The 20,584-nt window shown below is 42.8% G+C and overlaps 2 protein-coding genes across 6 annotated transcripts in view; one reads left to right on the top strand and one right to left on the bottom strand.

Annotated features, from left to right (window-relative positions):
- Positions 1-2,762, bottom strand: part of LOC143284808 (uncharacterized) — a 33,317-nt gene extending 30,555 nt beyond the window's left edge. For 3 of the 4 annotated variants that reach the window (XM_076591850.1, XM_076591853.1, XM_076591852.1), the window contains exons 1-3: positions 2,696-2,762; positions 1,103-1,831; positions 53-276 (exon numbers count right to left, since the gene is read on the bottom strand). In XM_076591850.1, coding sequence (XP_076447965.1) covers positions 53-276; positions 1,103-1,794 — 916 coding nt within the window. In that variant the 5' untranslated portion in view covers positions 1,795-1,831; positions 2,696-2,762. Of the gene's footprint in view, positions 1-52; positions 277-1,102; positions 1,832-2,472; positions 2,617-2,695 lie in introns of those variants that run through there. The other variant, XM_076591851.1, reaches the window with a different exon arrangement.
- Positions 2,763-8,597: 5,835 nt separating this feature from the next.
- LOC143284807 (uncharacterized) lies at positions 8,598-19,798 on the top strand. Of its 2 annotated transcripts, none has more exons than XM_076591848.1 (5): positions 8,598-8,640; positions 9,766-9,853; positions 10,411-11,976; positions 12,623-12,872; positions 14,856-19,798. In XM_076591848.1, the coding sequence occupies exons 2-5, from the start codon at positions 9,769-9,771 to the stop codon at positions 15,334-15,336; spliced, it is 2,382 nt and encodes a 793-aa protein (XP_076447963.1). In that variant the 5' UTR covers positions 8,598-8,640; positions 9,766-9,768; the 3' UTR covers positions 15,337-19,798. The 2 variants fall into 2 exon arrangements, with proteins under 2 accessions (XP_076447963.1, XP_076447964.1); XM_076591849.1 differs by lacking the exon at positions 8,598-8,640 and adding an exon at positions 8,692-9,242.
- Positions 19,799-20,584: the final 786 nt, after the last annotated feature.

The raw sequence follows: 20,584 nt of genomic DNA, 5'->3' as shown, positions 1-20,584 counted from the left end.
TACTAACACACAGGTACTCTACACTTCACACTGACATCAGTTCACAACTTACACTGCAGCAGGGATTTGAGCAAATCCTCCTTGGCCCCAGTACCGGTGGAGCTGCCACTGCCACTGCCACTGGCCCCAGAGCCAGATGCTGCTCTGCTGCTGGAGCCTGCCATCATGTTGCTCATGGCTTGTCTCTTCTGCTCCATCAGCCGCTGCTGGCGGTCAAACTCCTCTTGTTGGGCATCCAGTGTTTCCTTGTCCAGGTCTTTTTCACCAATGATTTTTCTGAAAAGAGATATTTTATGTCCTGATGGTGACATCTGATTCTTGCTCACTCACAATCTGGAAAACAAAAAATATTTTTTAAGTAATTTAACACCAGTTTTCCAGATATTTGTGCCAAAGAATGCTCTTTAAGTCTTAAACTAGCTAAATGGTATCCTCTTTCAAAGACATTATCATGATGATGTGAAGTTATGATACCATCTTTAGCAGCACATCCTTCCCTTGATCCTCTGACAGACATCATTTTGGGTTGAGATAATCACATGTAGACTAAATCAATATAACTTTAGGCCATTCTGTGAGGGGTGTGTGAGTCAGTGTTAATGTCTCTGTACACGAACGTGTCAGTGTGTGTGTCAGTGTGTGTGTGTGTGTGTGTGTGTGTGTATGAGTGTAGGCATGGATACATGCATGCACACGTGTGTGAGTTTAGTTGTGTGTGTTTGTGTGTGTGTGTGTGTGTGTGTGTGTGTGTGTGTGTGTATGTGTGCGTGTTTATGGTGGACACCAATATCTATGACAATGTAAGATCAACAAGCACCATTGATCACTTCCTCTAACCCTCTAATCTCTCTTTAACACTCACAAATTACATGTATAATACTGCCCATAAATGCACACACTCAGTAGGTGATCAGAGAGAGCAGGGAGTAAACTAGATATGCATCACTGACAAGATTAAGTGACAAGATGTACAGAGTCAATAAGACATGCATATCATGTAGCTTAATTATGCGCGCATGCACGCACGCGCGCACACACACACACACACACAATGTGCACATGCATGTACACCCCTGATAAGAAAAAAATACACAGTACTAACCTTATATTTCTCCTCCTGTCAGATGCTTTCAGTGACTTGGAGTCTGCCTTCGAATCTCCATCAGATTTCTTTTTCTTCTTTTTTCTTTCCTTTTTAGTCTTCTTTGATTTAACATTTTTCTCTTTTCCTTGTCTCTTTCTTTTCATATTCTTGGTCGTTTTGCTATCAGTTTTCTTATCACCTGGTTGCCTGTCAGTCATACTAGTCTCTGAATCTGGCTCAGTCTTGAGAACAAGGTCAGTGTCAACAGTTCCCTCCAACAGTGAAGTGCCTTCTGCTTCCATCATGGAAGAAAAATCAGGCATTTCAAAGTCTATTGCCACATCTAAGCCTTTACTTGCAATCTCCTCATCTCCGGACTTATCATCCCCTTCCTCATCCTCATCCTCCTCCTCCTCATCATCATCATCAGTATCTCCTTCCTCATCTTCTTCCTCTTCTTCCTCATAGTCCTCATCTCCGTTATCCAAATCATCTCCACATTCTGCCAGCGCTTCCATGATAGAGGAATCATCTTCCTTCAGTTCTGCTGCTGTCCCCTCCATTTCCAGGATGTTGCCCAGGATACTGGCATCCATATCCTCTGACAGGACCTTTTCCTCCAAGGGCTGTGGCTGGCCAAGAGCATCCAATGTAACTTGACTGGGTAACATGGTGTCTGTCATGCCACCCCCTTCACCACTCTCTGCCATATTGATAAGGTCACTCTTGAACAAGATAAAACAGCTCCTGCACAAAGTATCAAGGGTCACAGATTTTATTATTGTTTTCAGCTCCAACATTGCAACAAAAAAGAGTGCATCTTACACAACATTCAAAATGACATGAATCAAGCTGGAACTGAATTCACTGACTCATTAACACCATTAAACCAACAAAAACTATTCTGTCAAAGAAATACAATGATAGAAAAATAGCATGCAGTCTTTCAGATAACCAGAAATAAAATTTGGTGATAGATTTTTCTGACATCACCAACCATTGCTTAAAAACAAAAAGATGAATAAAAATCTTCAAAGTGAGTTGCTACAATCAACATTTTGATTCTCTCCCTCTGTGACTTAACTTTGCTCCACTCAAACCAAATACAGCAGAAAAATGACAGTTACTCATTCAACATGCGGTAAAATTAATCTTTTTCTTTCACACAAAAAACACATTATTAACACAATAACCGTCAACTAGTACTGTAGTAGTACTACCACTGTACTTTTCTTGTCAGTCTATACTGTATAGTACTTGTGTGGAGTAAGCTATCACCTTGATTGCCATTTACGTAATGCCTGGCAATGAATACTTGAGTTTAACGCCTGATGAAATGTTTACTTAGTCTACCGCCCATTAACAATGAAAAACCACATTACACATACGTTTGATCAAATGTAAACGGAAACCAAGCTCGAGAACCATTGTGATACGCTGCGTACGCATCCAAATCCGTTTCTCGACAAATGAACACAGAACATTCAGAACACAGCCACAAACGAAAAAAATTAAAAACTAGGTGTGGATGTTGTATTCAAAATAAATCGATTATTCATATCTCGACAGATTCTGCAGTCTTTGTAGTTCTTGATATTTTACACAGCTCACCATGGAACGAGCGTGCAGTCACACAAAAATGAATAGAACGGATCTTGCTGTTCACGGAAAACCCCTGCTCACTGAGACAGTCTTTTTCCGGTAAAATGCATTGTGGGTGATTGGCTGTTCGGTGCGAGCAAATCCTAAAAATAGTTTGAGACTTTGATTGACAGGATAGTGGTCGTTTTTGCCAACGGGGGGCGGTGTTTACAGTGAAAGTGGATGGGAAGAGGTGGTCGAAATGTGTAGTTCGTCTCTGCAGCCCTTTCAGAGAGAAATCTGGACCGAACAATGCGGACACAATAACCTGAGAAGTTCTCAACACCGCGAAACTGTCCCCGTTCTTTGAATCCTCGTTTGTTTGTTTGTTTTTTTGTTTTCGTTTTTGTTTTGTTTTTACCAGTTTCAGTTTCAGTTTTTTAAGGAAACATCACTGCATTCGGACAAATCCATAGACGCCAAGCCATACCTGCTGGGCAGATGCCTGACATCAGCATAACCCAACGCGCTGGTCAAGTCTTGTCAGTGTGCATGCATAAATTTGTGTGTGTATGAGAATGGATTTCTTCAAAAGAATTTTGCCTTAACACACTTGTCAAGTGTTCTTTTTACAGTGTGCCAAGTGCATCTGCACACAATTAAGACGTCGGTTAATCCGTCGTCTCATCCGAATGACGAGACCGGCTGTTCTATTTTCAAATCAATCAAACCTGGAAGAAAGGGCGGCGAGACCAGGGTTGGAGGGGAGACTGACATTTGTGTTGTCAAGAAAGGAACTGCCGAAAGTGCCCCACTGAAAAAAAGATGTAAACTCATCAATTAATCATGATGATATGGGCTTTCTGCTAATATTTTGGAGGATCATACATAGATGATGTTGATGATAATGACTGATGTGTGTGTGTGTGCCGTGTGTGTGTGTGTGTGTGTGTGTGTGTGTCAGCGTGTGTGTGTGTGTGTGTGTCAGCGTGTGTGTGTGTGTGTGTGTGTGTGTGCTTGCGCGCGTGCGTGCCGCGGCGTGCGCAGCCGTGGGTATTCGGCTTATATGCTGACAACTGCGTATATGTCTGCGGCTGTGCACAGCCGGCGACGAAGTGTGTCCTCACGGTTTCATTACTGAGGCTTACACAAATAACGCGGGTATCCATCCCATGCGTAAAAGCATGGCATCCGCCATATGGATGGCACTTACACATTGTGTTGGTCAGTTTGCAAGACCACTGATAGCTAGATCGATCAGGGCTAGAGTAATTTAAGTTTCACTGAAAGAAGCTTTTGAGAACTCATGCTTTGAACATGTCAAGAACATGTCTAAGAGGAGGAACAGTGGTAACTGTCGTCTCCAGATACTTGCTCTCGTCAATTTGGAGCACTTTCCTTGTGTTGGCTGGTTGACTGTTGTTTTTTTTAATTGAAGATGCGGCGGCCGGGGTACTACCGTGTCCGTCAGTGCCTTCTTCCACTCATACCGGCAGTCTTCTGGTACTAGCTCAGTCTTTCAACTGAAGTTAGTTCTACCCGACTACTAGGACACCTAAAAGGTATGACAAAGCAATTTTTAATTGTTGGGATTGGCCCGGCGGTGCCTGTTACTCCCTGCAGTGACTGACGATGATGTCTTCAGGTTGAAAGCTGGGAGCATATCCTGCGGCAGGCTTATCATGGCCTAATTTGTCACTGCGGAGTCCGACGGAGCTGTCACGTTGGGACTTTTCGGCCGGTTTGCCGCTTGCTCAAAGTATCCGAGTACAAAGGTGTACTTATAAAATGAACTGTAAATGTCAAGTACTTGCACATACATGTAGTACAAAGGCACCAAAAACAAACAAACAAAAAACAAAACCAAAATACAAGGGCACCTCTTTATGGTATACGTCATGCTGGGTATGCTTGGAACTGAATGGGTCACCAAAAACAAACAAAAACAAACAAACAAACAAAAACAAAACCAAAATGCAACGGCACCTCTTTATGGTAAACGTCATGCTGGGTATGCTTGGAACTGAACCGGGGTCAGTCGCCTGCGTTTGTAACCGGGTCTCAAGGCCTGACTAAGCGCGTTGGGTTACGCTGCTGGTCAGGCATCTGCTTGGCAGATGTGGTGTAGCGTATATGGTTTGTCCGAGCGCAGTGACGCCTCCTTGAGCAACTGAAACTGAAACTGTAACCGGGAAATTAGTGAAGAACTCAGTGAAAAGACACTCCGAGGAAATAACTTGAAGAAAGAAAAACAATGGCCAGATACTGATTCTTACTAAAACAATAGACAATAAAATATTTTAAAATATATACATAGCGCTGTGAACCCGGATGAGCTTGGCCTCATCCCTTTCAGTGCTGTAGTTTGAAATCCGGTGCCATGTTCACCGGTACATTTAGCGTATTACTGCTGCAGCCAACAAGATAATAATTATCATTATACCAGCCGCCGTGGCGAAGTGGTTAGCGTCGCGGACTGACGGCTGGGAGGACGCGTGTTCGAATCCCAGCGGAGGTGGGTTTTTCGGCCCGTGGCCGGCTCCTACCCAGAGTTGAGTGTGCTGTGGGCTTAAATGGGGAGACTGGGACCACACAGTCGAGTGTCATCCACTTCAAGGATGCGTCTTTGGGTGTGTTGCTCTAATTACCTGACCAACACTGGAAGTGTCTGTATCTCTCGGGCCTGGTTAACGCCGGGATATCATTATGACAGGAAGCGTAGAGTACACCCTTGTCACGCAGTCCCAAACCAAAATGGACCTCCATAGCAACATCGTCATCATCATCGTCATCCTCCTCCTCCATCGTCAGCAATATAAAACAAAATAGTCTCAAAGTCTGTGGCCTTTCATGCCCTGCTCTCATGGTGACCTCAGTTTCGATACCCCTCCACTTCCGTGCTTGGGGTGAGTCCTGTCAATGTCGTCAGTGTCGGCGGATTCATGGGGGACTGTTGTTTGAGGGATGTGGTGGCGGTCTCCACTCTGGGAGAGACGCTCACTCAGTCTGGCTCCGCGACTAAGCCATTATTGTCGTTAGTAGGGGGCTTAGTAGGTGGTGTCCTAAGTACGTTAAAACAGAACAGGCACCACTGAACACCACCGAAGTGACTCAGCAGCAGTGCAGGGTCTCCTCTGGTGTGTGGCCTCCTGGCGACCTAACATCGATGGTTCCCTGTGGACTGCCGACGCTGGAACTGCGACGGACGAACCCGGGTGTGGCCGTGTATGGGGGAATCTAAATGAGCGGCGTGGGAGTAATGCCACTGAAACGGCGCAGATGATGGGGCAGCAAAAAAAAAAAAAAAAAAATCATTATCATCAATGCACACTAAACTGATCCCCCCCCCCCCCACACACACACACACACACACCTCCCCCCACCCCCCAGACACACACACACACACACACAACACACAGAGAGAGAGAGAGAGAGGCAGGTGTCTGTGATTCAGTTTGAGGATTTCAATCGCAGTTTTGGAAGTCATAATGTAAACCACTGTGACGAAAATGCTTCTGTGAGGCTGGCATTCAACAGTGTGATGATGGAATAAGGATTAAAAAATGTGACTGTACTTGCGTGTCTGTCTGTCCGTCTGAGTTTGCTGCTGCACCAACTCCGACAACACTTGACCACACTGAGGCTGGGAACGGGATTCCGCCAGGAGAACAAACACCACTGACGACACTGTGCTTCATTTTGATATTGGATATTGCTCTCCAACCCGTCTTGAGGGTTGGAGTTCAAGGCTGCCGACGAGTCTGAACTGAGGCACTCACGAACTTTTATAAGTCCGCCGCCAGGGTGGGAGACACTGCATTGTTGGACCAAATCGAGTCAGTCTGCCTCCGGCCCTGGACTCTCAAATTTATTGAACAGGGGTCCAGTAGTGCTGCACTAATATATTCCACAACTGTTCTTGCGGCAAGGCCTTTCGGTTGAAGTTGGTTTTGGCTCTAAGAAAATTGTCTTGGATGTTACGGTGAGTGAAAACAGTGATGTTGAATTGTTGGTCTTGGTTACATAGCCTATGAATTCCAACTGTCTTCAAGTTCCAGTGATCTCAGTACTCAGATACTTTGCGTTGTCCACCAGGCTTTTTGCAAGGACTCTGTCTGGCCATAATGGAGCTTGGTGGAATCATGGGTGACTGATTTCCATTCCTTGGTGATATATAGATGGTACGTATCCACGTTAAACTTCATTCAACACCTAGTGGTTTCCAGTTCTGCCATAGGCTGGCATCATGCTGACTCTTGATCATTTTGTCATAGGAAAGAATATTATCTCCAAATAATGTGACATTTTTACCTTGATAATGTTATTGGAGTTGTCGCGTCTAAACTTGTGAAAACAAAGGCCGGGTCGGTTGGATACTGAACTCTGAGGAACACCCGGGATGACACGACCCACTGCAAAAAGTTGGTCCTCTGGTGGCATCTTGCTGCGCCACAGGTTATGTAAGAAGTTCTTGATCCTCTTGCTCAGTGAAGGATAGTGCAGCCTCTAGTTCCACAGGCTTTATTCTATCGACACAGCTTCACGGGTAGATGGAGCTCGTTAGCCTGGGAAGATAGTTCATCATGGAGAAGGACAAAGGGGCTAAGGGAGTAAACCCTGACAGTAAATCCTGAGTCGGAGTCCCTTAGGTGGTCTTATTGTAACCAACTCCTTTCCGGCAGCTTCTGTGTCGCCCATGGTGCCAGGTGTATTGGCTTCTGCTTTTCCCATGGATTCAACTAGAACTGAGCGAAGAGAGGGGGGCGGGGGAGGGGGGGGGGCGTATTACATGGGCAACAACTTGTCCTCCATATTTATCTGCCCAGGCCTGCATCTGGACGACGACGACGACGACAGATCCACGGCAATGTCATCACTGATCATGTTGAACTGTACGTCTCGTATGAACACTGTTGTGCATCAAAGAGGACGTCAGTTGTGGTTGTTGAGGTAACCATAAGTGACCAGTCAACACATTGGACTCGACTACCGGGATTTACTCCTGTAGTATCGCACATTAGATAAGGAAATAAGGGGAAAAGGTATAGGTATGCTAGGTCTGCTTTTGAATGGTGGACAGTGAGTAGGTCCTTTGGACCTGCAGGGGTAACGAGAGGTCCCCGCCCTCCACGAGTCTTCCAGTCAATGCCGGGGAAATGGCCCCACTGACTGAGACTGACAGCTTTGTGGATGAAGCTAAGCAACTGATGTCATAGGCTGCTTTTAAAAGAGTAACCCCCACTGAATAAAATCCGGCATCCCGGCGGGAGTGGAGCCCCTGGTAGGCCGGGGGCTTGCATGGTCAGTGATGAACCCCATCACCATTCAAACAGCTCCTGCAGTTAATCTGTGGTCAGCCGGGACTGTCCGTCCCGCCCACTGATACATACAATGTCTCTATGGTCCCGCCTCTGAGGCATTAGTGGCTACACCGACTGTGGGCTGGGGGCCGCGCTACTGACTCAGTGACTCCGGCAGTAGTCAGGCCTTGAGAAGAAAAAAGAAGAAGAAAAAAGGTAAAAATAATTATGATGATGATGATAATAATAATAATAATAATAAATAAATAAATAAATAAATAAATAAAAAAGACAACAATGATGATAAATAAGCAAATAAATGTAAAACACACACACACACACACACACACACACACACACACACACACACACACATATGCCGCAATAACTTTATCCGAGTGAGAAGGATTATAGTGAGTGACTCTAAGATTCAGTTAAAGATATTTCATTGAAACGTATTACCTTCTAGGAGCATGCAGCAAGCAGCAGTTTATCGCGCTGGTTTTTATTAGTTGCTGTTTTGTTATTTTTTAAATGGTTTGTATTTTCCCCGTGCTTGTCACAGCTGTTCGCATCACTGTTCTGTTATTTTGTTCCGTCGGACTAAAAAGACGCTGACGTCACAATCCCTTTCCGGTTTAACTCCCTTTGTAAACAATAAAACACCTGGCCATCGTGAGTGTCTCACCTGTGACATTTAGTGAAGCAGTTATTTGTATAAATTATAGTTTCTTTTAAACAGGGACATGTGTTGATTTGTTGGAAATATGTCTGTCAACAACACACATTCGCTAAAGATTTACATGATTTCCTGCTGCGTTCTTTCCTGATTTTGTGATATGATCATTAAAATTTAAATATATAGTACTTTGATGTTTTGGTTTTTTGTGGTGACGTAATCAGGTAGGTTTGGGCTGTCTGCGGTGGATTTTTTCTTCCAGCAACCAAAAATTAAGACGCAATGTCAACACAAATTTATAATAATTCATCGGACATTTCCTTGTCTGACTGTCAGTTATGTGGTAGGAAACGTGTGGCATTTGTGGAGCATCATTCGGTCACAGGTTCATTTTATTATTGACATGCGCGCGCATCGGGCGACAAACAAAGAACCACGAGATTGTGGGATTGGCTGTTGAGTCTCAGAGTTCGTCTGCTAGGCAGTGGGTCGAAGTTACTTGACTAAAACTTCCAAGAACGTTTTCATAAGAACAACAAATCTTATTACCAAATATCAAGCCAAACCAACTGACTCCCCAGAGCCTGGCAGCTCTTGTGTGTGTGTGTTCACATTTCCCATCATGTGTTTGTTAAGTGTATGTACATCAGTGCGTGTGTTTCTCAAAATAGTCATATTCATTAAAGAAAAAAAATGGCATGCAGTTTGGGCAGTTTGGAAGATTGAATAGCAGTGCTGTTATCAGCATTAACTTATTTAATGGGTTTTTTCCACTGGTAACTTTTCAGAGCAAAATATTTGCTTTCAAACTATATTAAATGGCTAAAATGTTGAATGAAGAAGTTCATACAGGGGAGTGCAAACATTGTATGATGTTAGCACTACCACTCTTTATCAGCTGTGCCTTGGCACACAACAGTGCTTTTGAGTCAAAGACCTGGAACACAAGGGGTTAATGAGTCAGGTTGGAAGGGGGGGACTCCTCAATATATATGTATTTTAAAGTTATACCATATTCAGTGTGAGCTGGTCTGTATTTTACATCATCTCATTTTGCACCATTTTGTTGAGCATATATAACGCATCTGCATATGTTGTATAAAGTTCTTTTATTTTCCCAGACTATGGCGTATTGCAAAGCTGCCGAAGAGTATTTTGATGGAGCTGTTTCTATGAATGACAGAGGAAGATGGCTTCAGGTGTTGTCAGGTAACAGTTTCGCACTCTCTCTATCCACATTTCAAGCAACTTTTGAAAACTTGGGTTACAGAATCATTTACACATGATTCAATATAACGAGTTTGGACTGAACCAAACAAAAAGATATTCATCTCCTAAACAATCAGTTGCAGTAATTTTCATTAGTGGTCAGTGTGGTGTGCACTGTTCAAAACTGTCATTTACTTTTTGCATCTTTCTTTCATTAATTCAAATGTCAGTATTCTTGCAACTGAACTATTTCCTTCTCCAGTGCCTTTCATTTAGACTCCTAATTTGAACATATTCCAATGATTTTTTAAGTTAAGTTGATGGCTAGTGAGTATTACTATAACAGACTATCATATTTATTGTTTGTTTCACCGTTTGACAGAACAATGTTAACATTTTCTTAACTTTGTGCTGTGAACATGCTAGTAGGTAAGGATTCTAGATGACTATGCAGAAACACAGAGAATGTGTAATTTCCATTAATTTCTATCCTTTTAGTTGCACCTTTCTAACTCGGAGATTTTTTTTATATCTTTGATGATTAATCTTTTTGTCAGAGGACAGGCCAGACCTTGGGAAGTGTCTGCTGCTTGCCGTCAGTCGTGGAAACCCAGAGGCAGTGAGAGATGTTCTGAGATACAACCCTCCCCTCAATGTAGAAGACGAGGATGGGCAACGGCCTATACATCTTGCTGCTCTGTTTGGGCCAGTAGAAAACGTGCGTCTCTTGGTGTCTGTTGGTTGCACGGTGGGTGGGTCCAATAGAGAAGGACTGACTCCTCTTCACATTGCTTGTCATCAGGGGATGCTTGCTGTTGTTGAGGAGCTGCTGTCTTCTGGGGCAAATGTCAATGCTGCCAGAACAAAAAAGAAACTGACACCTTTGCATGTTGCTGTTCAGGCATGTCAGGAACATCTTCTTGAAACACTCTTCAAGCACCATGCAGATCCAAACATCAGAACCAGTGAAGAAGACGGATGTGTTTCCGCTTTGGCTATGGTCGTCATGAGCGAGAGGAATGAGGTTTTGGAAACTTTTCTTAAAAAAGTTCCAAGGAATAGTGATATAGAGTATACCACAGATAACAATGGCAACTATCCGTTGCACCTAGCCGTGCAAAAGGGGGACATTCAGACACTACAGCATTTGCTGACACACACGTGGCGCCTGAAACCCATGTTGAAGTTGAAGCAGCTTTTCACACAGAGTGGATTTGAATTTCAAGAGATCACCTGTGTGGAAGGTAACGACTACACCAGACAAGAGATTGTGCTGAACCTGAAGGACAGGCCTGGTCGGACACCTCTGCACCTGGCCATTGTGACCAACATGAAAGAGATGGTGGAAATTCTCCTTGATGAAGGGGCTGACACACGGTATGTGACCTACAGAGACATGCTTCCTCTTGAGATTGCAACAAAGGCAGTGCAGCCTCTAAACGCCACAGAGCTTCTGCCCATCGATCACCATCAGCGGGTGGTTCTTAGAAAGGAACCTGTGGATTGGGATGACGCTATCGTTGGACTTTTACTGGAGCGTTCCATCAACCTGGATGTGGTGACAAAACAGGGAGAGTACCCCATCCATCTGTTGCTTGGTGCAGGGCTGTATGACTTTGCCCAGAGGATCATCACACAGATGCCAGACCAAACTGATCATGCAAACAACAGTGGAGAAACTCCTCTCCATTTAGCCTGCAGGGTCAGAACCACCAGTCACCAGTCCAGACTGGAGCTGATCAGCAAGCTGCTGGAGATGGGTGTGTCTGTCAATGCCATGAACACACAGCAAAGATCACCATTTTCTCTTGCTGTGGAAGATGGTGATTTGGAGATTGTCTCCCTTCTCCTTGGCTATTCTCCAGACATGAGCCACAAATCTGGAGCTGGTTACACACCACTGCACTACGCAGTTCGGGCTCAGAATGTTGCTGTGTTGGAGGCACTGTTGGATGCCAGGCCTGACGCTGTTTTCCACGAGGAAGCTGGGTCATCGATCATGCATGATGCTGTGCTGAGTACTCAGGTAGAAATCTTAGAATGTCTTCTCAGGAGGAATGCAAACCCCAACCATATACATCAGAATGGAACATCTCCTCTCCATGCAGCAGCCAATTCACTGGGTGAGTTACTTGTTTAATTACTGTACAATGGCACAAATTATATTGGTATGATTTTGTGATTCGGTTCTCTTGATGTGATCATCTCGTTTCTATGCATGTTCAAAATATCCATGACAAATGAGATAAAAATACGGTCGTGAAGGTTTTCCTGGACATACATTTTCATAGTTGTTATACTGTGTTCCTGTTGGTTTCCATATACTTTCATGAACAGCAACCCCATCATATATATGTGTTAATTAAAAGAAGTATGTTGTCATTAGTTAATCAAAAAAAGTAATTAGATAATTTGCCTTATTTCCCTTGAAAACAATGTTCCGTTGCTTGATTAGGTACAGGTAGTGTATCTGAAGTAATTGTCTTCCTTGAAATGAAATCAGGATAAAATGTATTTAGTGGTTGTCTTCCTTACCTGGATTAAAAGCAGCCATGCCACCCATGACTGCTTGGCATTGAAGAATAGTTCACAGCCCTGAGCAGCAGGGTCATACACATAAAACTAAAAGCCCACTCAAGCATATGATTATGAGTGAATGGGAGGGTCGCAGCCCATGAACGAAGAAGAAGTAGAAGAAAACAAAATGTCCCAAATTCTGTAGAAAAAACCAACAACTTCATTCTTCTGTATCATGTTTACTTGTTTCAGTGGGTCCTCGCAACGCCAAGACATGTCAGGCCAAGGTGAAGCTGCTGGTGGAGAATGGAGCGGACCTGGCCACGAGAGACAGAGACAACCTGACGCCCCTTCAGTGCATGATCCGCTCTCTGCTGTGTAGCAGCCTGATGCCCAGGGGCCAAGCAGAGGCCATGGAGGAGGGGCAAGGTGCCCTCCAGGTCCTGGTGGAAGCGGGCTCCAAGCTCGAACCCTGGACTCTGATGGAGGCGGGTGCCACAAGGTCAGTCCAGTCAGGAATGCATGGCATGGCATGGCATGGCATGGCATAAGTGGAGTGTTGGCCAACAGGTAACGCGTCTGCCTAGGAAGCGAAAGAATCTGAGCGCATTGGTTTGAATCACACCAGCAGTTGCCAGTATTTTCTTCCTCTCAACTAGACCTTGAGTGGTGGTCAGGACGCTAGTCATTTGGATAAGACGATAAACCGAGATCCCACGTGCAGCATGCATTTAGCGTGAGTAAAAGGACCCACAGCAACAAAAGTGTTGTACCAGGCAAAATTCTGTAGACAAATCCACTTCGATAGGAAAACAAATAAAATCGCAGGCAGAAAAAATACAAAATAAAAATAGGGTGGCGCTGTCAGTGTAGCGACGCGCTCTCCCTTGGGAGAGCAGCCCAAAATGCAGGGAGAGAAATCTGTTGTGACAAAAAGAGTAAAACAAACGTGGATAAAAGCAGTTCAGGAACACTCATGAATAGTTCCCTGTGGGACTGCCGATCCTGGGACTGTGACAGACAAACCCTGGTGAGGATGTGTATCAGGGTGACTGATTGAGAGGGTTGGAGTAATGCCACTGAAATAATGCATATAATGTGGCAGCAAAAAAAACAACAACCCCCCCCCCCAACTCACACACCACCCTTCCCCCAAAAAACAACAACAACAACAACAAAACAACAACAAGAAACAAACCAACAAAATAAAAAAGAAAAAAACCCACACATGTTCAATGTAGAAAGATAGAGCTTTTTGTTGCTTGGATAGGTACAGGCAGGTAAAGGTTGGGGGGCATGGAAAAGAGTGAGTAAGGAGTGGGGAAGAGGGATGTAGAGGAGGGGGTAAACAAGAGGCAGTGTGTGGCAGGCCTGACACACCTGACACATTACCACTTTAAGATTCAGCCATAGGCACCTGACACACTGTAACTTCAAGAGTCAGCCATAGGCACCTGACACATTATCACTTCTAGGTTCAGCCACAGGCACCTGACACACTGCAACTTCAAGAGTCAGCTGCAGGCACCTGACTATCACTTCTAGGTTCAGCCATAGGCACCTGACACACTACAGCGTCAAGGTTTGAAAACTGAAAGGGGTGTCACATTGACAGGATTGGTCTGGCCCTCATGGTCTCAGCTAACACCTGGATATGATTAACATACGAAAAACGCATAGTGTGCAGCTTTGCCACAGGCTTCCAAATGTCACTAGACCTCTGTAGCAGTCTGGTCATCATCATTCATCATCAAATAAAGAAAGAACAAATTGTCCCACTCTCATGAGGACTTTCAGCAGTTTTAAATTTCTTTTCTACTTCCATGCTTATGGTGAGTTCCTGTCAACATCTTTGGAACTGGAAATGATGAGTCTTCACTCTGGAGGAAATACTCAGTCTGGCTGCATGCACCAAGCAAGTATTATCACCAGTAGGGGACTAAGTGGTGTCCTGCATAAAGGCACAACTGAACACCACTGAGTAATAGTCTTGGCTGTAGCACTTGGTTTCCTGATGTGTAACCTCATAGCAACATAACATCAATGGCCCCCTTTGAATTGCTTGCACTGGAACTGCAAAAGACAAGCTTTGCTGTGGCTGTGTAAGGATCCTAGGGTATGAGAGGCATGGAGTGATGCATCTGAAATGGCATGGATGATGGGGCCCATGGATTCTTCTTCTTCTTCTTCTTCATTCGTGGGCTGCAGCTCCCACGTTCACTTGTATGTTCATGAGTGGGCTTTTACTTGTATGACTGTTGTTGTTTTTTTACCCCACCATGTATGCAGCCAAAACAAGGGGGAGGAAAAAGCAGGTTTCAGCAGAGTTTGGGGGTTTTGTTTTGTTTTCTGGGTTGTTTTTTGTTTGTTTGTTTGTTTGTTTTGCATTTAGCTTTTTGATGAATGATGCTGACTTTCCACCAGATAAACCCAGTTCTGACTGCTTTTCACCATAACAGCTGTGGTGTTGTTGTTTTACTTCCAGGCGACCACCACTGCAGAGCCTGGCTTTCTGTGGTCTGCTGCCCACTGTGTACTACCTGGCCAATGTGGGCTGGCCTCTGGAGACGGAAATACCACCCTCCTCCGCCCCGAACAGCACTGATGGTGAAGGTCAAGACGCGTCTCACCACACGAGCTGGGTGCATCTGCCAGGGAGGAACAAGGAGCAGGACAACCTCCATGCGTTCCTTATGCTGCGCAGAGCCAACCCCTTCTCTCTGCTGCAGCTTGCTCGCAGCGCCACCCGTGGGTGCGTGACGGAACGCAATACTGTGGCCCATGGCGGCCAGAGGAGGCAGATCACGTCGCTGATGGGACAGCTGCCTGTGCCCGAGGCGATGAAGAAGTATCTGAACTTCCAGGACCGTGACTACAGCAGTGCTACGTACAGCTGGGAGAACCTGCTGCATCTGCTGCCTTCAGCGGCCACTGATGAAGCGACCAAAGCTGGGCTCACTTCCTGAAGTGTGTTTGTTGCTGCGGTAGTGAGTTGAACGTTCAAGCGTTTTGTGTGTTCAGCTGCTCTGCTGAAACGTTGGTGTATTAAAACCAGATATGTTGGAAACATCACTTACTTATGTGGCAGTCACATAACAGTTGTCCAGATATCATGAAACATCACTTGCATATGTGGCAGTCACATAATGGTTGTCTGCATAAAGCTTTTGTTTCTAGTGATAATGGTCAATAGCAATATTGACTCATAGCGCTATTGACTCATAGCTCTGTCAAAACATGCCACATGCTGAAACTCCACATTCCCGTTTTTTCATCAGTTCTGGTGTCATCAGTATTTTTTTGTAAATTGGAGTTAATTGCATAATTTATTAATTTTTCCAGTCCTTTCTTATTCCAAGGATGTTGAATCATTATGTTTTCAAATTTATACCAGTTACGTTCCAGTGGTCAGTTCGTGAGCTGTAGATTGATCAGCGTTGGTTGGTTGGTTGTTTTTGTTGTCCTATATCACATTTTGAGAATAGACGTTAAACTGAACACATACACACACACCCTCATAGGCACACACAAACACATATGCACACACACACACACACAAACTGTGCTGGCTTATAGTGTTGCTTCCATGTCCATACATGGTGGTGTGTTGCTCCTTTTTTTGTTTCCTTCTTTTTTTTTCTCGTTCATTTAGTGCATTACACAGGGTATTTGTAGTTTTTTACTCTTTTATGTACACAAACTGATTTATGTACACAAACTGAGGGGAAGCCTAAATCAGCTTTTGCTTGGAGTCTGGTGGCTTTGCCATATTAAGGTACAAAATGCATTTATACTGATAGGCAATAGCAGTTAACTAAGACATTCCATACTGAAACTGTAAACATGCCTTTTTTTGCTTTTATTTGTTTTTGAAGTTTGTTTGTTTTGGGGGTTTTTTGGTGTGTTTTTTTTTGGTTTTTTGTTTATAGTTTTTTCCTTGGTTTATATGCCATCAAGGATATTTACAAAACAAAGTGAAATATTTGGTGTATTGTGCAATATAATTAATTTTCTTATACTTTGTTATCATTTAGATCTTGTATACTTGTTCATGAAGAGTTGGTATGCATCTTTGAAGAAAAATCTTTTTCATTATTTTTCATTCAGTTATCAGTTTATTTTGTTGTATATTGAAGAAACTGTTTTAATGTGGTGTGTGGTTTTTAAGGCCTATAATCTTGATAAAACCATGTGATATATTTTGGTGTGCTTGCACATGATAACTACATCTTTAAAAAACAAATCTCTTTTATTCTTTTTTTTAATTTTTAATTTGTTTGTTGAGCTTTGATGTATTTCGAAATAGAGTTTTACAATTTGAAGAATTTTTTTAATTCTTTTCTTTCTCTCTCGTCCTCATGTCTCTCTCTGACAGTGCCTGTGTCTCGCTGTTTCTTGTTACCATCTCTCTCTCTCTCTCTCTCTCTTTCTGTTACTGAGTTTTGTCTGTCCTCCCTGTGTCTTTCTTTGTCTCTCCTTTCTCTCTGCCAAGTGCACACAGCAAGTACACACCACACAATATTCCCAGGCTTACTTTTTATGGTGATTTAAAGCTTGTATGAATGTATGTGTGTGTGTGTGTGTGTGTGTGTGTGTGTGTGTAGAGAGAGAGACAAATAGATAGATCATCAGAAAATACTTACCTTGCAGCTATTACTGCTACTACCTAACTACTGATACCACTTCTAAGACTACTACTAATTCACACACTGTCTTACATCACTTATAATGGAATGATGTAAAACTGAAGACTGTACTACTACTACTACTACTTCTACTGCTACTACACACACACACACACACACACACACACACACATGTAACAACAAACGAACAAAAAAGAGAGAGAAAACCACACATTTACACTTTTATTACTTTATGAAACATGCAACAGGATATGGATTCTGCCTTAATATTTCAAATATGAAGAAAAGAAAAAGCAAATAAATGAACAACGATGACAAGAAACACCCTCATCCCAACTTTGGCACAATGAACACCTGGCCACATCACACTGTATGGCTGGGAAAGGCTCTGTGATACAGCCAAAAGCTTGCAGATATCACTCTGTGGAAGTAATACATGTATCAGTTTCAAAATGCACATCATCAAAGCAATGAGTAAAGATGTTGAATGTTTTTCTTTGAGCATGTGTTTGCTAACTTGAAACAGGAGATAGTTTCTGTCTCTTTTTTTGCCTTTTTTTGTGGATTAATACATAATCAAAGCTTTTAAACTGTCCTTAGTGTCTTATCAATGATAGATGGTAGTTGATAAACTGTAAATTACCTTGTAAGCGCCCACCCCCACTTTGCACAAATTACACCCTTAAGTTGGGGAGTGGGGTATTCACTGGGTTATTTACCTTTTGGGGGAGCCCATTTTCTTATTCTATATTTTCATTATACTGCACTGGTTGAGCTGGGAGTGAGAACAAAACGGCCACTGAAACATGACACTGTGTTAAAGTAACGTCATGTTCACTTGTTTGTTAAATGACACATTTCTTTGTCTCTTGTTTCTCTCTGTCAAGAGCGCAAAGCAAGTACCCACTACACAACATTCCCAGGCTTATGTTTTATGGTGATTTAAAGCATGTGTGTGTGTGTGTGTGTGTGTGTGTGTGTGTGTGTGTGTATTTGCAGGTGCAGGTGTTTTCTTTTCTATTTCTAGTTCTAAATCTGTAATGCATTATAAAGCAACATGACAACAAACAGCAAAGTGAATTAATGTTAGTCCCTTGTTTTTAAAAAAAATTTTTGTTTGTTTTTTTAATGTGGAGGATGGATGTTTTTATTTTATTTTAGTTATTCACAATTTTTAACCTAGAATGGGCGTGCGAGGGATGGGCATTTACTCGGTAGTTTACAGTAATAATATGGTAAAGCAGTTTTGGCAACAGTATTCTCTGGCTCGTTTTTACCACACATAATTTTCCAATAAGATTAATAAAAATGTATCATGTAGCTGAAGACAACATTGATGGAACCCTCTAAGAGATTTATCCTGGAGCAAAGAGAAACTTTCTTCTAGTAAAGTCAGACCAATTTATCCCAAGAACATCACTAAGTCAGACCCAGTCATCAAACATAGGTGGAATAAATTTCTGGGAATCGTAGCATGAACTGAACAGTTCCATCTGCTGTGGTGGTGTGTCCATCGAGATCGATGATGACCATCGTTGTCATCCAGACGGGGGATGGGGGGAGGGTGGTGGTGGGGTGGGGGGAAGGATGCTCATGAGAGGATGACTGATGACTTGCGCGATGAGTTTGTTTAAAGTGAAGAGGAGTTGCGCAACGTCGACCTCACTCTCTCGTCCGGGTCCACCAATTTCCAGTGGCAAGACTAAGTCGAGACGACTGGAGGATGAGCACGGATGCAGTGGATGACCAAGATATCCTTTCGGTGTCTCATCTTGCTCTCTGCACTCCACAGTGCGTTGCTGTAACCGCCTTCCTCTCCGTTGAACCGATAGGTTTCTTCCGCAGATTCTGCCGGATCCAGACTTCGCATGCATGGGTAGACACACCCCGGGGGCCAACTGCGTGTGGCATGCACACAGCACGGTGGAGCTAGATGGCCGTCGGTGGCTCTCCTGAGCCGACGCCCTTTTATGGATCTCCATAAGGGTGTCTAGCCACCCGCCTCACCAGTCCCAGAAGGGAGTGGTGGGAGTGCCGGTTCCATCTGCTGTATATGTCTTATGAAACCAGCCTATGACTTGACTGTGGTGTAAACATATCAGGCAGTCGGTTCACCTGGGAGGGACACCATAAAGTCTGGCCTGGTGAAAGTCGTGGTACATCTTCCACTTGAAAAACTTGTGTCCACAGTTTGATGAACATTGTAGGACTCGCAATCCCACAGCATTTTGGGGAAGTTTTTTTGTTTTTGTTTTTTTTAACTGCTGCCAAATCCCTATGTCTTTTTTTCATATATCTTTTATTTATTTATTATTTTAAAAAAATTATTTATTATTATCATTTTTTTCATTTATAATTATTATTTATTTATTTATTTTATTATTATTATTTATTTATTTATTTATTTATTTTTCTTTCTTCTTCTTATTATTATTTTATTTATTCAGTTTTATTTTTATTTTTTTCAAGGCCTGACTAAGCGCGTTGGGTTACGCTGCTGGTCAGGCATCTGCTTGGCAGATGTGGTGTAGCGTATATGGATTTGACCGAATGCAGTGACGCCTCCTTGAGCTATTGATACTGATACTGATACTGTACAATGAAACGTCAATCCAAGGCTAAGATAAGCCTGAAATAGCAGCAATCTCCAAATGGTTGAGATGATCCACACCGTGAGAAAAAAGAGAGACAAAAAGACAGACAAACAAACACAGTCAGAAAGAGACAGAGAGAAGTATTTGATGAAAATGTGAAACATAGTCTCACACCCTTTCCACGTAAAACTCGTCAAAAAAAAAAAAAAAAAAAAAAGTCAGCAGTGTCATACAAAAATCTTGTAAACTTAAGATCCAGTTTATATATATATATATATATTTTTTTTTTTAACACACCATTAATGTGACCAGCAATATTTTAGATAAAGATGATTTCCAACAACCGGTAAGGCCAAATAACTGACAAACTGACTGAAAACTTACATCACATTTAAAAAAAAAATTTTTTATGAAGACTTTAGTTTCACTGCATCATTCAAAGCTAATGGAGAAACAAAAAATCTTGGAGCTATTAACCCCCTTCCCCATCCTTGACAACTCAAACAAGAAAATAAGTGAGAGAAAAAAATCGCACAGACATGGGCACATAGAGCCAGATACAAACATGTTTGCATGCATATGCACACCCGCACAAAAATGTATGCATGCAGGGACATGCACGCACACACACACTCACACACAAAATTATTAAAATGAAGAAAGAAGTAAAACCAGTCAACAAATTTAAAAACAAATTTGGGCAGGATGAATGAAGTGTGCAAAAAAAAGGGGGTTGATATGTAAGGGTACCTTTAAAAAAAACTTTTTTTTTACCTGTATCATGGAATTGTTCATTTTCACTGTTCTGCTTTTATTCAATTTTGTTACTACATGAATATACATTTTGTTCAGCACATTTGGTTTGGATTTTTTGTTCATGGGAATTCCCCATTGCAAGAATTGTCCACAATTATTATTATTATTATTATTATTATTATTGTAAAAATACATTCAAGTGTGCACACCATAATATA

Source organism: Babylonia areolata, chromosome 8, assembly GCF_041734735.1.
Source record: "Babylonia areolata isolate BAREFJ2019XMU chromosome 8, ASM4173473v1, whole genome shotgun sequence".
NCBI classification, from domain to species: Eukaryota; Metazoa; Mollusca; class Gastropoda; order Neogastropoda; family Buccinidae; genus Babylonia; species Babylonia areolata.
Note: the sequence above shows the minus strand (reverse complement) of the source record. Positions and strands in the feature narration are given on the sequence as shown.

Bases quoted from the DNA above. Each gene is read 5' to 3' on its own strand.
- LOC143284807 (XM_076591848.1), top strand. From the start codon at position 9,769: ATGGCGTATTGCAAAGCTGCCGAAGAGTATTTTGATGGAGCTGTTTCT. The intron at 9,854-10,410 runs GTAACAGTTTCG...TCTTTTTGTCAG, and splicing joins ATGGCTTCAGGTGTTGTCAG to AGGACAGGCCAGACCTTGGG. The intron at 11,977-12,622 runs GTGAGTTACTTG...TACTTGTTTCAG, and splicing joins TGCAGCAGCCAATTCACTGG to TGGGTCCTCGCAACGCCAAG.